This window comes from Rhagoletis zephyria, unplaced genomic scaffold (assembly GCF_001687245.7).
Source record: "Rhagoletis zephyria isolate East Lansing unplaced genomic scaffold, Rhagoletis_zephyria_1.1 Rzeph_scaffold_00184, whole genome shotgun sequence".
Taxonomy (NCBI): Eukaryota; Metazoa; Arthropoda; class Insecta; order Diptera; family Tephritidae; genus Rhagoletis; species Rhagoletis zephyria.
The window spans coordinates 341,364-356,314 of NW_016157268.1; the positions used below are offsets into that span (position 1 = coordinate 341,364).

General features: G+C 35.0%; 2 protein-coding genes across 2 annotated transcripts in view; both read left to right on the plus strand.

Moving 5' to 3' along the window:
- The window catches only part of LOC108357952 (uncharacterized), a 17,869-nt gene extending 15,677 nt beyond the window's left edge, over nt 1-2,192 (plus strand). Inside the window, exon 2 of the mRNA XM_017609044.1 lies at nt 2,155-2,192. Coding sequence (XP_017464533.1) covers nt 2,155-2,173 — 19 coding nt within the window. The 3' untranslated portion in view covers nt 2,174-2,192. The remainder of the gene's footprint in view (nt 1-2,154) is intronic.
- A 1,708-nt stretch (nt 2,193-3,900) lies between these two features.
- On the plus strand, nt 3,901-14,951 carry LOC108357953 (probable cytochrome P450 304a1). The gene is made up of 5 exons (XM_017609045.1): nt 3,901-4,077; nt 4,165-4,416; nt 13,526-14,394; nt 14,463-14,607; nt 14,676-14,951. Exons 1-5 carry the CDS (start codon nt 3,984-3,986, stop codon nt 14,858-14,860), a joined length of 1,545 nt encoding a protein of 514 aa, XP_017464534.1. The 5' UTR covers nt 3,901-3,983; the 3' UTR covers nt 14,861-14,951.

The window sequence follows — 14,951 nt, forward strand, 5'->3', positions numbered from 1 at the left end:
ATGCGATGGACGGGGCAAGGAAAAGTAAACGTGAAGCCTTGCGACGTCTACTACAGTTGCCACCTAAAGTAGCGCACATTCGGTGTTGGATTCGTGGTAGGAGAGAGACTCCGTCGCCGAGTACTGGCGTTCACCCCGGTGGACGAACGTCTAGCCACAATCCGCATGAAAGCTAGATTCTTCAACATCTCGCTCATCTGCGCCCATGCCCCGACGGAAGAGAAGGATAAGGCGATCTCTTCTATGAGCGCTTGGAACGTACATACATATGAGCGCTGCCCCCGACACGATGTCAATATCGTGCTTGGCGATTTTAATGCCAAGGTGGGCAAGGAGGGGCTCTTTGGCGCGACGGCGGGAAAATTCAGCCTCCACGACGAAACGTCCGATAACGGACTGAGGCTGATCGACTTCGCCGGGGCCCGAAATATGGTAATATGTAGTACTAGGTTCCAGCATAAGAACATCCACCAAGCTACATGGCTGTCTCCAGATCGAAAAACGAGAAACCAAATCGATCATGTTGTGATAGACGGAAGGCATGCTTCAAGCGTTTTGGACGTACGTACACTCCGAGGGCCAAACATCGACTCGGACCACTATCTTGTTGTAGCCAAGATACGCACCCGCCTCTGTGCAGCAAAAAATGTGCGCTCAAATATGCAAGGAAAGCTTAACGTCAAAAAGCTGCAATCAAAACAGACAGCCAGCGCTTTCGCTACTCGACTCTCACATCTGCTCTCAGAGAGCACTCTTCAACAATCCGACATACGCGAGCAGTGTAACCATTTCCCGATCATTAAGTACCGCCGCCGAAGAAGTAGTTGGATTTCAGCGAGCCCGAAAGAACAACTGGTACGATGAGGAATGTCAAGAAGCCGCAGAGAAAAAAGATGTCGCCTACAGGGCCACGCTGCGATCGGGCGCAACGCGAGCCATGTGGGACCGTTATAAGGAACTGAAGAAGGAAGCGAGACGTATTTTCCGCAATAAGAAGCGAGAGGCCGAAATACGTGAGTGCGAAGAGCTTGAGATGCTGGCCGACAGGAAGAATGCCTGAAAATTCTACCAGAGGGTTAGGCGACTTACGGAAGGTTTCAAGACCGGGGCGAACTCCTGTGAGAAGCCCAGAATATACTTAAATTGTGGAGGCAACACTTTTACAACTTACTGAATGGCAACAGTGCTGAAAGTGGTGAAGAAGACGAACCCGAGTCCCGAGTCGATGATGATGAAGTAGCTGTCCCACCGCCTGACTATGACGAGGTACGAATAGCGATTACGCGGCTGAAAAACAACAAAGCTGCTGGAGCTGACGGCCTGCCAGCCGAGCTATTCAAGTACGGCGGCGAGGAGCTGATGAGGTGCATGCATCAGCTCGTATGCAGAATATGGTCAGCTGAATGCATGCCCGACGACTGGAATTTAAGTGAGCTCTGCCCAATCCACAAGAAAGGCGACCCCGCCATACGCGCCAACTACCGCGGAATTAGCCTTCTAAGCATAGGTTACAAGGTCTTATCGAGCGTATTGTGCGAAAGACTGAAGCCCACCGTCAACGAGCTGATTAGACCTTATCAGTGCGGCTCTAGGCCTGGAAAATCCACCATTGACAAGGTATTCACAATAAGCAAAATCGTGGAAAAGACCCGCGAGAATAGGATCGACACACCATCTATTTGTGTCGATTTCAAAGCCGCTTTCGACNCGCCAAATCTTGGAAAAGACCCGCGAGAATAGGATCGACACACACCATCTATTTGTCGATTTCAAAGCCGCTTTCGACAGCACGAAGAGAAGTTGCCTTTATGCCGCGATGTCTGAATTTGGTATCCCCGCGAAACTAATACGGCTGTGTAAAATGACCTTGAGCAAAACCACCAGCTCCGTCAAAATAGGGAAGAACCTCTCCGAGCCGTTTAGTCTGGTGGTGAACGAGGACAAAACGAAGTATCTCCTGTCATCACACAAACAGCCAGAGCATACGCGTCTTGGCGCCCACGTCACTGTTGACAGTTACAAGTTAACACCAATAATAATGTCAGCCTTGAAATCCAAAGGAGAATCACTCTTGCCAACAAGTGCTACTTTGGGCTGAGTAGGCAATTGAGAAGTAAAGTCCTCTCTCGTCGTACAAAGATCACACTCTATAAGCAGTGTTGCCAACTTTTGATTTTCAAAAAGCACCAAAAACTTGTGAAAAAAGCGTTTTACCACACTAAATGCACCAAATATTTTTTAATAAAAGGATGCTTTTTTCATAACGGTTTGTATTTAACAAAATCAAAAAATTAACAATATATATCATAACGATTGAATAGCTTCTACACATGCTGTGATGAATCATGCTTATGACGTCAAACCGAAGTACTGCCCATTAAAGCTGGAGAAAAAAAATCGAATCGCGACAAACGAAAATGATGCCCTAAGTAGAAATGCGCAAAAAAAAAATTTGATGTTTTCATTATATAACCTCAAATATCGCCAAAAACCGTGTTTTTGGCACTTTGAGGTTAGGATATCTAAAAATTGTAGTGCTAGAGCAATTGTGCGTCCAGATTTGGATTCAGCACCCAGAAACGATGTGTTTTACTCCGGAGGTAATAAAAAATCAAAATTTGTGCAAGTAATTAGAAATGGAAAAAAGAAATATGTACTTAACTTACTTGCGTACTAGCATTTTCAACGCGAATGGAATTCAACAAGGTGGGTTTGCAACTTCAGCTTTTTATCAATAATGGTTGTATTTTAGGGCATTTAAATTTGTAGATTCTGGTAAATTCAATGCTGCCACAGCTTTAAATATTTCAGGTTTTTACTATCTCGGAGTAATTTTAGTTCAGAAAAAAAGCACTAAGAAAGGCACTAAGCATTAATAATAATTTGTTTTGGCGTTTTAATTTTCAAAAAGCACTAAATCTAGTGCTTAAAGCACCAAGTTGGCTACTATGTCTATAAGTCATTCATCATGCCTGTGCTGGTGTATGGCGCGGAGGCATTGACAATGAAAGCATCTGATGAGGCGGCTCTTGGAGTTTTCGAGAGAAAGATTCTGCGAAAGATTTACGGACCTTTACGCATTGGTGATGGCGAATATCGCAGACGATTTAACGATGAGCCTCGTACAGCTTTACAACAACATAGACATAGTGCAGCAAATTAAAATTCAGCGGCTCCACTGGCTTGGCCATGTCGTTCGAATGGACAGAAACGCTCCTGCTCTGAAAATATTCAACGCGGGTCGCGATGCTGGTAACAGAGGAAGAGGAAGGCCTCCTCTGCGTTGGAAAGACCAGGTGGAGAAAGACTTGGCTTCACTCGGCATTTCCAATTGGCGTCAGTTAGTACAGAAGAGAAATGACTGGCGTGCTGTTTTGGACTCGGCCAAAATCGCTTAGGCGGTTACAGCGCCAATAAAGAAGAAGAAGAAGATTGCCATATCTTCAGAAATATATTACCGGTTTTTTATATTGGCGTGTCTTCATTAGCAAATGGTTGCGACCAAATAAATGAATCACAACGAAATGCATTTTGTATGAATACACATCCCTATACGTACATTCATTTATGTACATAAATATTTTTGTCGTTTAAATTAATTCGTATAATCTCGCCATGTAGAAAAAACCATATTCAGCGCGTAAACTCATAAGTAGCGGTCATGCCCCTTGATGAAAAATGCCTTTTACTGGCAATCGCCTGATTAATAGCCAAATCTGAAACATGCGCCTATTTCTCTATTTAAAAAAGAATATGCATCTTCAGGAATATCTACATATGTATGTATGTATGTATGTATCACGATCAGCTCTGAAAGAATGGCGATCGTTTAGCGATCGGTTTCTTTATTTAGTAAAATATCTGTCGTGCGTTGCGCATAAAAACCAAGTAAAACAATAGCTACCAATCAGTTATTTTTAATTTCCGTTGGTCGACGTAACGGTAAAGACAGTAATTATCGAGCTATTAAATTGAAGGAAAAAATGTTAACAGGAATTCTTTTCTGCATTTGCGCAGTGATTTGCCTATATTTATCATATCGTTATGCAGTTAGTCGTCCTGAAGGATTTCCGCCTGGTTAGCATTAATTTAATCCCTTATTTACGTCGTTTTTAAAGTGATTTATAAATGAATTTGCTCTTTTTTGCAACATTTTACTTCAAGGACCGCCACGATTACCGCTCTTCGGAAGCTATTTATTCATGATGCTGGCTAATAAAAAATATTTGCATAAAGGTGTACTGAAATTTAGCAAATGGTATAAATCGGATATTGTGGGTTTTCATGTTGGACCCTTTCCCGTGGTTGCAGTGCATAGTGCTCAAGGTGTCAAAGAAATATTGAATAGAAGGGAATTCGATGGACGTCCGCCTATGTTTCTGGCTCAAATGCGTGCACCTGAAGATGAATTATTAGGTAATTTTTGAAAGATTTGAGTTTTTTTAGAAACGGTACGTCCATATAAATACTCGTATTCGAAAGTTTAAAAATTGTTTCCTGAAAAGTTCCTGCAAAAAAATTTTTTTAATAAGTGAGTGCTGATTCTTTCAAACAGCGTAATTTTCGGGGTTTCATATTGGCGATTTTAAAATTTTGGACAGAAAAGGTATTTTATATAGAGGTGAATTCAAGTAATTTTGCCGTGTAAAATTGATCAATAAATGCGAAATTTGCAAAAGTTCAACCAATTTCCAAAGTTTGCTATCAAAATTTTTGAATCAGATTTTTTAGAAAAGTTTCTTGCATGCATTTTTATAGCCAATTTAATTTCAGTATAATAAGGAGCAAGTTCGAAGTTGTGCATTTTCTTCGACATAAAAATTTTAGTGTTTTAGGACATACATAAGTATGTTTCTATATATATATAGTATTCTCAAAAATCAGCGCGAATTTTGAGGAACCTCAAACGTTCACTTTTGTACTGAAATAGAATGAGCTATAAAAAGTAGTCTCTTTTATTCATAACTTCTAAGAGAATGTTTAATTCCGAGTAAAACTAGGTACCATTCTTTAAATCAATATTAAGTTATGACATTTCTTTAAAGACAGACAAATTTAAATTTTTCTATACGAACTATTGAAACGTTAAAATTAATCCAATCCAACTGTAAATTATAAAAGGTACCTAGTTTTACTCGGAATCGAAATTTTGTAAAAAGAAATGATGTCGAACTGGGAAAAATAGTAAAAAATTGTGTTAACTTCGGACTTATTCCAAAAATTTACAACACATTTACAATGTGCTCACAAAACTTATTATTTCTATAAATAGTACAAATATTATTTTTTTCAAAGCCATATAAAAACTTTAATTGGGTAAAAAATAATAGAACTAAAAATGGTTTAGTGCTGGAAGTCATGTAAAAATGGTTTTTTAAGAATAAGTCGATAATTTGAGGGTGTTACAAAAATTTTAAACGCAGTTTCGTGAATTGCTCGACGAGCCCTACGACCTGTACTAGGTCACTCAAAAAGTTCATAATCAGTGTAACACCGTGCAATTTAAATTATTATTTTTTTCATATAGCGTGTTATATTCGCCAATTTTAGATGGAAGTAATAAGTTTTTGTTACTTTATGGCCTTATAACAATTATCTTCAACAATTTTATTGAGCTTGAGGTCGTCGTTTAAAATCCCGCTGAATAAGTCTGATGAGGAGATGTAGTGATCTCCGAAAGAGTTATCACTTCTACCATTTATAAATTATTGTTAATTTTTCCACAATGGTTTTCATTAAAAAAATGACCTCAAGCTCCATAAAATTGTTGAATGGAAGTAATAAGTTCAAATCAAAAATGTTTAGTGTCTCTTTCGGCAATCTTTCTCGGAGATCGAGGAAGATATTATCCAATAGCGGTATAAATATTGCCTTTCGATAAAAATCTTCAGTGTTAAATTCACGATAATAAGCCAGAAAATTTGGTATATTCGCTCTACGAGGAAGAACAATGTCAAAATCCAATTCCTTAGCAATATCGGTAACAGACGTGGCAATGCAAGCGTTCTTTTTACTCATTTTGCAGTTACCCCCCTAATATATATCGCGTGAATATTAATGCATAAGACCATTTATGGCTAATTTGTGCGCATTTTAGCAGAAGTGGGCATTCTGCTAAATTTCACTCCATTTTATCATGTAATACATCGGGGTAATACTGATTAAGTCGGGACTTATTCACCGCGGAAATAGACAAAAGTAGTATCAGAAAGTTCGATTCCGACACTCACATAATGACAAGACTTCACCAGTTATCTTAATTTATTTTTAATTTTAATTATTTGCTTATAATAACATAAACCTCATAAATCCAAGTTTCAATCTTTTAAATTTAAAAATAAATCAACAAATTCTTATACAAATTTCGAGCTTTTTATTAGATTTTTTAGAAATATTTTAAGTATGCAGTTTTGTAGTTTTTTAGTATAACAAAGTGCAAGTTTAAAGTAGCTCGGAATGACCATTGCTTTTTGGGATTTTTTTTGTTGAAGGTGTTGCTCCTTCTGTCCATTTAAAAAAAATCGTCGAAAATTCCTTGGAGGAAAGAAAATGACTGACACCGTCAACAAAAAAAAAATATTACATTTTAATAAACAAATAATTAAAATTAAAAAAAAATATTAAGACAAATGGCTAAATCTTGTCAATATGTGAGTGTCGTAAAGTTATGAAAAGGGCTATAAATTCATAGTATCTACATATCCATTGTTTTAATTTGTCACGATTTATGTGTATTCTTGTTCTATAAATAATAGTGTGCTAGCCAAAAAGAGGATTATAATTGAATATTAAGATAAAGAAAAACTTTTTAAAAAATTTGTTTTAAAATTTCTCTTTTAAGGTAATATATTTTAACCGAAATTTTACTTTTTGCCCCCATTTTTTAGCCTGTATCAGGGCTGCAAAAAACGGTGCAGTTTGGTTCAGTGGTTCTAACCACTTATAAAAATCTTGTAGAGGTTCAGGAACCGGTTCGTCATTATTCCTGAACCGCGGTTCGGTTCGGTACAAATGGTTTAATTTTTTTAAAGCTAAAGGATACAAACAAATATTAAAAACCGAAAAAATATAAATTCAAATATCCATAAATAGAGACGCGAAATTTTAACAATTTTGGGTATTTTATTTTGTGTTCATTTAATGTTTATTTTTTAAGTATGGTTCATCATCTAACAAAAATAATAATAAAGCTTAAAACTTTGTGCAAAAATTATGAAAATTCGTCAAGGTTTCATCTAAACTGCAAACATTTTTATACGAATTTCTAGAAAAGTTTTGGTTGATTTTTGGCAATTTTTTCATGTATCTTCGCCAAATTTTTCGTCTGAAAAAATGCGTAATACCCTCAACAAAAAACATTTAAAATCAACGCGATCAAGGCGAAATTGAAAATATTTTAATAAACTTATTTAAGGTTTGGACAGGTCGAGAGTGTAGCCGAATAGACTAAAACAACACACTCAGAATTTTGAATTGACACTCAAAATCTTGGCTTAATGTAAATTATTATTATTATTGGCTAATTATTAATAATGTTCATTATTTTTCTATAAAAGCATATAACATGTAAATCCAAATTTCAAACTCCGTACGAAAATTGAAAAAAATCAACAAACTTCAACAAAAGTTCATTGCTTCAAACTTTTTAATCAGAACTAAAAAAATTTGAGTATGCAGTTTTATAGCTCACTTAAGTGTAATGTAATATGATAAGTGTAAGTTTGAATTACCTATTTTAAAGTTCGCACTAATTTTTAATTTTTTATCGGTTATATGCATTTTCTTCCACATAAAAACAATTTTTATAAATACGAAATTATAACTCATAGAGATGCCATTCAACTCAAAAATGTTTGCAGTTCCACCATAGTGTTGCATTTTTAGACAAAGTTGTGTATTACCAAACCTACAAACTGCTTTAGTGTGTTTTGTACCGAACCGAACCATTTTTTGGAGTGGTTTTCGGTTCGGTTTTGGCATTTCAAAATAAAAAATGGTTCGGTTCGAAGTCCGAAAAAAAGCTAAGGTTCGGTTCAAAACCGGTTTGCAGCCTTGGTCAGTATGCCATCAAAAAAAGGGGAAATTTGAAGCCATTCACGCAAAGACCTATTCAGACAATATTTGTTATATTTTCAATATTTTGAAAGACCCTCAGCTGTAAAAGGTCTCATTTTATTCTTTAATGTGTAATTAACATGTGTATAGAAAAATAAGAAAAATTTAGTAATTGTTGGAAGTGGAAAATGGAAAAGAAATTAAAATATTACCTTTTTGATAATTACGAGTGACAGATTTCAAATTGTTACAGTTTATATCCAATGAGGATCACATATTTTTCTCAACGTCTATTGCATTTTCCAATATTTGCGCTGAAAAAGTTATATGTACTCAAAAACCGTACAAAAGGCATCCAATGTGACACGTAGAAACTGCTATTTTAATTAATTTGACTGTTTATAAAAATTAGAATGAAATTATTAAAATAAAGAAAATTAAATAAGTTACAAGGACTCGTCACATTTGTTATCAAAATGGCGCAAGTTATAAAAAGTAAAATTACATTAATAAAATTAATTTAAAGGTGAGTGACACAAAAGCACACGCTTCCGGAGATTTGCCCATATATATATTGAGATATGGCGTTTTCGAAGCGGCAGCTGAGATACGGCGACCTACAACTCAGCCGACGAAATATTCTTAAAAAACTGAAGTGTTATCAGGATTGAGCATTTAAACATATGCGTGTATATATATATATGTACATACCTGCATATACACTTGTGGTCAGCTGATTAAGTTAACAGACATTTTGACCAATTTTGGCTCATTTTCTTTTGTTTATGTAATGTTTATAAAAGTTTAGCCGATTACATAACCAGCACCACATAAGTCCACATTCCAAATTCCCTTCAAAATTTGTAAAAATTTAACAAACGTTAACAATTACACCAAAAAATTTTAAACTTTTTATTAAAAAATTTTAGGTATGCAATTTTATAGCCCATTGAATTTTAGTAGGTTAAAGTGAAAATTTTAAATCACTAGAAAATCGCGTTGATTTTAATAATTTTCTTAGCGGACGATGCTAGACATTTTCCTTCATATAAAAGTACCTAATTGTCGAGCATACTTTATATGGAAGAAAATGCTCAACACCGTCAGCCAACAAAAAAATATTAAAAATCAATGCGATTTTCTGGCGTATTGAAGTTTGCACTTCAACCTACTAAAATTTAAGGGTCTATAAACTGCATATCTGAACATTTTCTAAAAGTATTTAATAAAAGGTGGGTGTACTTACTTGTTAAAGTTTGTTTAATTTTTACAATTATGTAGAGATTTTGGAATCAGTTTTAAGTGGGTATATGATCGTAATTTTCTCCATAAACGGTTATTATTTTCTAATCTACAGTCACCAGTAATCTAATACAGTCACCCAAATAAAACTTTCAAACTATTTAATCAGAATTTTTAGAAAATATGATTTTTCGAATAGATCGGTACCTGGTCCAGCCACCGGAAAAAGTATCCTATATGTTAATTGAGGCAAAAAGCTATCTACGTACCAAATTTTGAGCAAATCGGACCATAAATACGATTTTTTCGAATAAATCGGTCCCTGGTCCACTTCCCGAAAAAAGAATCCTATATACTTATCCAGGCAAAAAGCTACCAACGTATCAAATTTTAAGCAAATCGGGCCATAATAAGATTTCTTCGAATAGATCGGTCCCTGATCCACCTACCGGAAAAAGGAAAATTTTTTCGCCTACGACATGGTGATTACTGAAAGCTATTTATATACATATACAGCCGTTCACGAGATTACCTGTTACAATAAAAGGGACTTCTCTTTATATAATTAGTATATTTAGTATAGATACGCGAAGGGGTTTTTTGTCCAGGTCATCCGATCTGTACCGTTCGTTTGATTTTCAATGAGGAGTCAAAATGAAAGGGCTTCGCCTGTAGATGTGCAATAAGGTATTACTTTTTTTTTAAAGAAGTTGCCACCTATTAAAACCGTTATTCAAATTATTTAGTAACCAGTGCCATTAAATCCGCACCATTCGTTCTATTTTCAAATGTGTCAAATGAAAGGGCTTGGCCTTTGGATGTGCATTAAAGTTTTAGTTTTTCGAAAGGAGTTGACACCTGTTAAAATATTAAATTCAAATTATTTGATAAGTTAAATCAAATTTTACGATATAGGTATCAATCTAAATGGTGTAAAAAAGGATTTATTTCTTAACTTCAGGTGAGAAGGTTGCCACCTGTTTAAAATATTAAAGTCAATTTGAGATAAGGAAATTAGGCACTAGAAATAGGTAGCACCATATTTTGAAGAGGGTTGCCACCTGTTTCAAACGTCGAATTTAGTTAAGTGATACATGAACACAATGAAATACTAAAATATGCCAAAAAAAAGAGTGTAAGGAAATCTTATGTTTTTAACACTTACAATATTTTTGAGGTGTAGATATAAAGGGGGTGGCCACCCGTTAAAAAAGCTGAATGCAAGTTAATTAATAAGTTAAATTCATTATTCTCACTTTCGTTGTGGGTGTTTCCCACAAGGTAGGACTGTAAGGCTGCCAGACGTCCCGGTTTTCCCGGACATGTCCCGGTTTTAGACTATTTGTCCCGGTGTCCCAGTCCAACCTTAAAATGTCCCGGGTTTCGTTTAAGTGTCCCGGTTTTCGATTTGATTGCACAAATTTTGAATAAAAATGACTACACTGAGAAAAAACGCGTTGTAATATTAAGAAAAATTTTATGAATTTACTATGGGAAATAACGCATGGTAAACATGAATATTTTTTATTTGATTATCGTGTTCGTATTTAAAAACAATACTTTCATACCACGAACACGTGGTGTTGAATCAAACTGAACATTTGAGTGCACATTTACATGTCTGGCTTTAGCTGAGTGCACGAAGATGCTTGCCACAATTTGCTAATTTCCAGAGCGTCAGGATTCAAATCCCCTTACAGGCAGCATGGAATTTAAATATTTTTTTTTAACGTAATTATGAAAAAGTATCCGTTAAGTGCAAAGCGCTTCATTTTAATATTGGCGTATTTGAATTGAATATGTCTATACTAATTACTAAAATTTGTATACTTAAATTTATTACGAGTTGGGTTGGTGCACTTTCATATGCGATTTTTTTTTTAAATTTAGCACGTTTTGCACAACCAATAGTTGATGATTAATATAAGTATGTACCTAAATACGTTAAAATGACATGCACAGAGTTTTACAATTATAGCAAAAGCCAGAAGTTTTGAAACAAGCTCACAGCAACGAAACAAATGACTGATATTTTAATGTTACCTTGTATTTTTTTTTTTTTTTTTCGTGAAACCTAGATTACTTATAAGTACCGTGCCGTACAAAATTATTGGCTCGGAGACTCTTTCATCAGATCACAATTTCTAATCAGATCTTTAGGAAAAATTTTGAAAATGTAGCTTTTGAGCCATTTAGTAAAGTGCAAGTCTGAAGTTACCAGAAAATTTCGTTGATTTTTTGCAATTATTTATTTTTTGCTGACAGTGTCTTCCACATACAAAAAAATGTCGAACATAGTTTGTATGGAAGAAACTCTCAGTAAAAACAATACCAAAAATCAACTAAATTTGTATGGTCTGTAAAACTTAATTTTCAAAATTTTATAAAAAAGACTGAATAGAAAGTTGCAAATTTGTATGCAAATTAGAATTAAAAGTTTAGAATTTTTTTTTATATTTTCTGACGTATTTAGTATAAACTGTATTTTTATAAGGAACAAAAAGGTACATGCATTGTGAAAAATTCTCTGTGCTTTAGTTTACTACATCCTTTCGTACGTAATTTCTGTCGAAACGAAAGGGAAGGGAGCGAGAGGCCATTCCCACCCTTAAGTGTCCCGGTTTGGCAACAGAGATATCTGGCAGCCCTACTGATGGACAAAAAAATCCCTTCGCTATTATATTATTATTCATAAACGCTACATCAGAATATTATTATTTGTGATAAAAAAAAGATACACGTATTTTTTAATTTTGAAAGAAAAGGTTTCTTAGACGTCGCGCTGGTCGGGTTTTTTATAAAAACGCTGATGTTCTCAATTTTTTTATTTTCGTGGCATGTTAAAATGCAGCTAAAAATGTGGTTTTTACATATAATTACTCTGGTATTCTTGGGGAATAATCCCTTAATTACACACCTGTCTTAGACGGTTAGAATGGGCCTAGTTCCCGACAATATGCTCCCGAAAAGACACTAGTAAAACGTTGATACTGAACGATTTACGCATTGTCATGGGTTGAAACTTGTTACCACGGGGTTTCAGAAGGGTTTAAGGGAATGTTCCCCAATTATATGTAAAAACCAAATTTTTAGCTGCATTTTAACATGTCAAGAAAATAAAAAAATTTACAACATCAGTGTTTTTATAAAAAAAACCTATCAGAGCGACCTCTAAGAAAACTTTTTTTTTGCAAAATAAAAAACGCGTTTCTCTTTTTTTTCGTTACAAATAACAATAATTTGAGGTAGCGCTTATGAATTTGCAAAAAAAAAATTTTAACCACTCTAATACATACACTGCCGGAACAAAGTATTGGCACAGCAAATTTTTTACAATATATGCAACAATTTTCATTCTAATATTTTTTCGCCAATTATGTATAAAAATATGGTTCATTCAACAACAAAAAACATAAAAATATAATTCCTATTGCGTTGATTTTTGAGAATTTTTTTTGTTGAAGGTGTTTTGCATTTTTTCCATATAAAGTATTTTCGAAAAAAAATTTTTGTATGGAGATACTGCGTGAAAAAAAATTTCCAAAAATCAACGGTAATTCCTAGCTACTTAAAACTTGCACTTTTTTATAATAAAAGTGCTTGAGCTACAAATCTGCATACTCACAAAAATTCTAAAAAATCTGATTAAGAAGTTGAAAATTTTCATGAAAATTTGCTGAATTTTCGCGAGTTTTGCACAAAGTTTAGGAATTATACTTTTATGTTTTTTGTTGTAGAATGAACCGTATTTTTATACAAAATTAGCGGACAAATATTAGAATGAAAATTGTTGCATATATTGTGAAAAATTTGCTGTGCCAATACTTTGTTCCGGCAGTGTATATAGATCTTATGTCCTGACAATTCAAAGCTAACCCCATGGTTTTGCTCGGTGGTCTTAGTATTCTACACATAACTCTATATGTACATACATATACTATATTTGTACATATGTAGATACATATAAATATGTAAAACTTCTGTATTTTAAATTAACCGATATGAAGTACAGTAGTACTTTTACTACTACAGTACTTTTTATTTATATTATTGTATGTTGACATATATTATTTAAATGTATTTTGTATGAACTATTTTCTGGAGCAAGCAACTTATTCAAATAAGCGGGGAAATCAGTGAAGCGGGGACTACTGTAGTGAACTAGTAGTGCCATTTTTCCAGGAGTTTTTAACGCTTAATTTAGACTTATTTATTTTCTGTTTCGTAGGTATTTTTTTCCGCGAAGGTCCTGTGTGGAAGGAGCAACGTCGCTTTATTTTACGATACCTTCGTGATTTTGGATTCGGTCGTCGTTTCCTTGAACTCGAATCACTCATACAAGAAGAGATAACTGATCTCTTAGATCTCATACGCAATGGACCACGTTATAAGCATGAGCATGAGCTAGCTAAACCTGGTGGTTATAGAGTTTGTGTGCCAAACATCTTTAGTCCATTTACCTACAATTGCTTTTTACATGTCATGATGAATGAACGCCAGCCGCGCTCAGAACAGGGCGAGGTGTTGCACCTCATCAAAATGGGAATGCAATTTCAACGGAATAGTGATGATTATGGTAAAATGCTGAGCATCATGCCTTGGATACGATATGTATTTCCCAAATGGAGCGCATATGACGTACTAACAGAGGCGAATAAAGCTCTTTTTGAGCATTTTGAAAAAATCATAGACCATCACATTGCCACCCATGATGAGTGCAGTGAGCGAAATTTTCTGGATTTGTATATTAAACAGATGAGAATGGAGCATGATCAAGGCAAGACGGAAAATTACTATCGCACACAGTTTATATTGGGCTTGGTGGACTTTGCTCTCCCTGCGTTTACAGCGATTGGCGCACAAATTACATTTCTAATACAGCACCTTATGCTGAATCCAGAAGCAATGAAACGCATACAGTCAGAAATAGATGAGGTTGTTGGTAGATGTCGACTGCCGACGCTTGAAGATCGTAAATATTTACACTACACAGATGCTGCTATTCGAGAAGGTTTGAGAATTGAAACTTTAGTGCCGTCAGATATCCCACACAGAGCGCTAGAAGACACAGAGTTGCTGGGTTACAAAATTCCAAAGGTACTTAAAATTTATCCGTAAAAAAATTTTAAAAGAGAAAATAAGAAGCATTTTTGTTTTGAATTTAGCACACTATTGTGGTACCGAGTTTGTATGCATATCATGCTGATGAAAGTATCTGGGGCGATCCACAAAGCTTTAGACCGGAACGCTTTTTAGATGAAAACGGAAAGCTTTCGCTGAAAAAGGATGTATCACTTCCGTTCGGCGCAGGTAACTTACTTGTTGCACAAAACACTACTAAAAGTTCAGGAATAACATTTTTATTTTATTATTTATAGGAAAACGACTTTGCGCGGGAGAGACTTTTGCACGGAATATGTTCTTTCTTGTAACCACCGCAATTTGCCAAAATTTCAATTTTACATTAGGTCCAGCAGATTCCTTGCCCGATTTGTCGAACAATTTTAGCGGTTTGATCACTACTCCATATGACTTTTGGCTGCAATTGGAGGAAAGGACTTAACGCACATTTTTGTTTTATTATTATTACATACACATATATATGGTCCATTCCACAGAAAAGTAAACCAGTCCGATTTTTTCTTTCTTTCAAA

Coding starts and splice junctions, on each gene's coding strand:
- LOC108357953 (XM_017609045.1), top strand. CDS start 3,984: ATGTTAACAGGAATTCTTTTCTGCATTTGCGCAGTGATTTGCCTATAT. Junction 4,078..4,164: donor TCCTGAAGGATTTCCGCCTG/GTTAGCATTAAT, acceptor TTTTACTTCAAG/GACCGCCACGATTACCGCTC. Junction 14,395..14,462: donor TGGGTTACAAAATTCCAAAG/GTACTTAAAATT, acceptor TTTTGAATTTAG/CACACTATTGTGGTACCGAG.